This window comes from Pteropus vampyrus, unplaced genomic scaffold (assembly GCF_000151845.1).
Source record: "Pteropus vampyrus isolate Shadow unplaced genomic scaffold, Pvam_2.0 Scaffold166, whole genome shotgun sequence".
Taxonomy (NCBI): domain Eukaryota; kingdom Metazoa; phylum Chordata; class Mammalia; order Chiroptera; family Pteropodidae; genus Pteropus; species Pteropus vampyrus.
In genome coordinates, this window is record NW_011888947.1 from 1,318,690 (window position 1) to 1,321,608 (window position 2,919).

The 2,919-nt window shown below is 45.8% G+C and overlaps 1 protein-coding gene across 1 annotated transcript in view; it reads left to right on the top strand.

Moving 5' to 3' along the window:
* The window catches only part of MTHFSD (methenyltetrahydrofolate synthetase domain containing), a 22,164-nt gene that overhangs the window by 16,219 nt on the left and 3,026 nt on the right, over positions 1-2,919 (top strand). Inside the window, exon 7 of the mRNA XM_023536673.1 lies at positions 2,700-2,843. Within this exon, the coding sequence (XP_023392441.1) occupies positions 2,700-2,843 (144 nt within the window). The remainder of the gene's footprint in view (positions 1-2,699; positions 2,844-2,919) is intronic.

Here is a 2,919-nt window from a genome sequence, read left to right on the forward strand (position 1 = left end):
ATGGCAGTCAACCCAAGCCGCTCCACAAAGAGTACAGGAATGGCAAACAGCTGGCAAAAGCCACCTCATAGTCGGGGAGATCTTTCCACTTAGAACTTGTGGGGGCGTATGGAAGAGTGCACTGACATTAGCTCTGTCATTCCTCACTCAATAAGCATATTGCTCTTGAAACAAGCAATTTTACGGAAAAGCCATGCATTTGTGCGTTTCCATGTCGAAAGATCCCTTTGCATGTGCCACTGTGGCAGTGCTGTAGATTTTCAGTTAGTTTATAACGTGTGGTTATTCTTCAGGTGATTACAGTTTGTATGCGTGCCAGCCCTGTGATGTGTGCAGAAGGACGTATTTTTGCTTCATATGATGTGTTAAAATGGATTTCTTCTGCCTGCGTGTGGAGCCTTACCACGTGGGTCAGGTTTCCTGAGAACACTTATTTCTGCATGAGGGAGCTCTGTGGTTCCAGTGAGCAAAAGCACACGGGAGTTATAGCACTTCAGGGTGGTCATCTGGCAGAGACAGCTCTGGAGTGGGCACCAGCAGAAGTGTGGTATTTACCAGGAGGCGAGGCTGCCAGTGCCCACTGCTGCTTCTTGGAGTGAAATAACATTTAGTTCTTCCACATAATTATAGTCAAACTTTTTTTCTGATTGTAATTGTAGTTTTTAATTTGATCATCTTTTCTAAATAGAAGATCTAATAACTTAAGAGATCCTTAAGAATCTAATTATAACCAGTTTAAATTGGTTTTTAAATATTGCAAAGAACACAAGAACCTGAATTCTTTAAGAAGGTGGATTGGGGACATGGGAAGGAGTTGGATTGGCTGGATTTAGACCATCTTTGGGATCTTTTGGGGCCCAGAACCTCTATGGTACTGGTCTGTGAGTTTAGTCACCTTTGAATGAATCAATTCAAAAGAATTGCAGAGGTACAAGTGGCAAAATATTCCCTTTGATTGGAAAAGAGTAGTCACATCTCGTAGATATTTCCAGGGCATAGACATGATTTTTGTTTCTTTTTTCTTTGTGTCTGAACAATGGGCAATATTACAAGGAGCAAGTCCTTCTCTGCCCAATCTTTCTATTGAAGCTGAGCGTCTGAAGACCAGAATGGATGAGTGCCACCCGCAGAGGCTTCTGACATGGCCATGCGAGGGGACAAGGGCAGTGTCCAGTTGGAGAGGGCTCTGACCCACAGAAAAGGCTTTGCTGAGGTGGAAAGTATTATGTACTTTGCATTGAGAGAGAGAACCAGGTACTAAATTAATGAGGATTAAGAGCCTTTAGGTTTGTGAGAGGGCACTTGACTGTTCTTAGGTGTTTGTGTTTCTTTAAATCTTACTCTAATTCACTGATTTTTTAACATGGGCCTGGTGTGCTTCTTGTGGTTTAGAAGTCCATGAAGAGACATTGGGAAATCGTACACAGAATCTTTGGGGAGTCCTGGGGAGGGAACTCCAGGTTCTCTTGAATGTCACTGACACTCTGCCACGGATAAGAACCATGCTCTAAGTTACATATGATTCTGAATATAACGAGAAAATAGATACTAGTCAAATTATTTTTGTAGAAAAATTGTACCTACCTCATGTGCTGATCTGTACCCTGATGTACCCACATCTGTGAGAAGCCCCGTGTCTGGACCATTGAGCTTCTCTCTGTAACTGTGATCATTTACAAGCTTTGTGCCCAAGGAAAGAAAGCATGGTTAAAGAGTGAGGATCGCCCAAAAGGACTAAAGAGTGTTTTTGGTTCCTCTTCTGCCTCTCAGTTCCTCTGACACTATGAGACTAATTCTGCCCTGGGCTCAGTTGTCCATGCTCAGCCTGACCCAACAGGCAGCCCCAGTGTCGCTGCCCCCCGAGGACGGAGCCAGCAGTCTCCACACTGCAGGCTGCATCCAGCCCGTTCTATCCCGTTCAGGCAGGCTCTGGGGTTGAGCCTCATTTAATAGGACTCCTACCACCTCCTTTGTTGGCCGGTGTCAGGAAATATTTGTTGATTGATTAGGCCAAAAAGCTGAAGATGTCCTTTGTACAGAAGTCCTGTTCGTTGGGAATTAATATTTTGTGTAGTATGTATTTTCGGCTCATTGCTAGAACTGTTTTAAAGGTGGCATTCCATTTCACATTTGCCTTGTTTCCATAGTTTCAGTGACACGTTGAAAGGGTTGGTCTCTGAGAAATATTCCTTCAGTGGAGGAGTGGAGAGGAGGAGGAGGAGAATTGTGGCTTATTAAAGACCCCATTCCTCCCAAGAGCATAGATTGGGGCGGGGACAGGTATGGAGGCAGAAACCCCCCATTATCCTGGAATGCCACCAGGGGAGTTGCCATTTGTGACCCTTTAACCCTCATACTAATGATCTTAGCTGCTACCCCTCTGTATAAGAGGCCTTCGTTTTTCTGCTTTCTGGGCCTCTGGGAAAATAGAGAAAGCTCTCTGTTCTTGACAGCTGCCGTGGTATGTCTTAAGCCAGGAGATGTCAAGCTACTGATTAAGATAGTGGGTGACCCACATCACAGATGACCAGGTGGGACCATTCTCATCTAATCAATTGGTGTACCTGTCAGATAGAGACGGCTGCCGAGAGCACATGTGGCAGAGGCCTCTGTGGGACTTTGATGTCTCCTCTGTCATGACTAAGTTGCAGTCCCTTTTGGACACCCCAAGAATAGCTGGAACTGCCTTACTTTTTCAGATCAGCTGTGAGGTGATGGGGAAAATCCCAGTACTCAGAAGCCTTCGCTACCGAGAGAAGCAGATGGGGAAGGATGTCACCCTTCAGGATGAGCACCGGCGTCTTCTGGAAACCTGCAGCCAGCAGACAGCTCCCCCGAGAGCTGTCAGAAGACCCTGGAACCCATCCCAGCTGGAGCCAAGTTCCGTGCAGGGGGAGGATGTGCCTTCTAACACTGTTT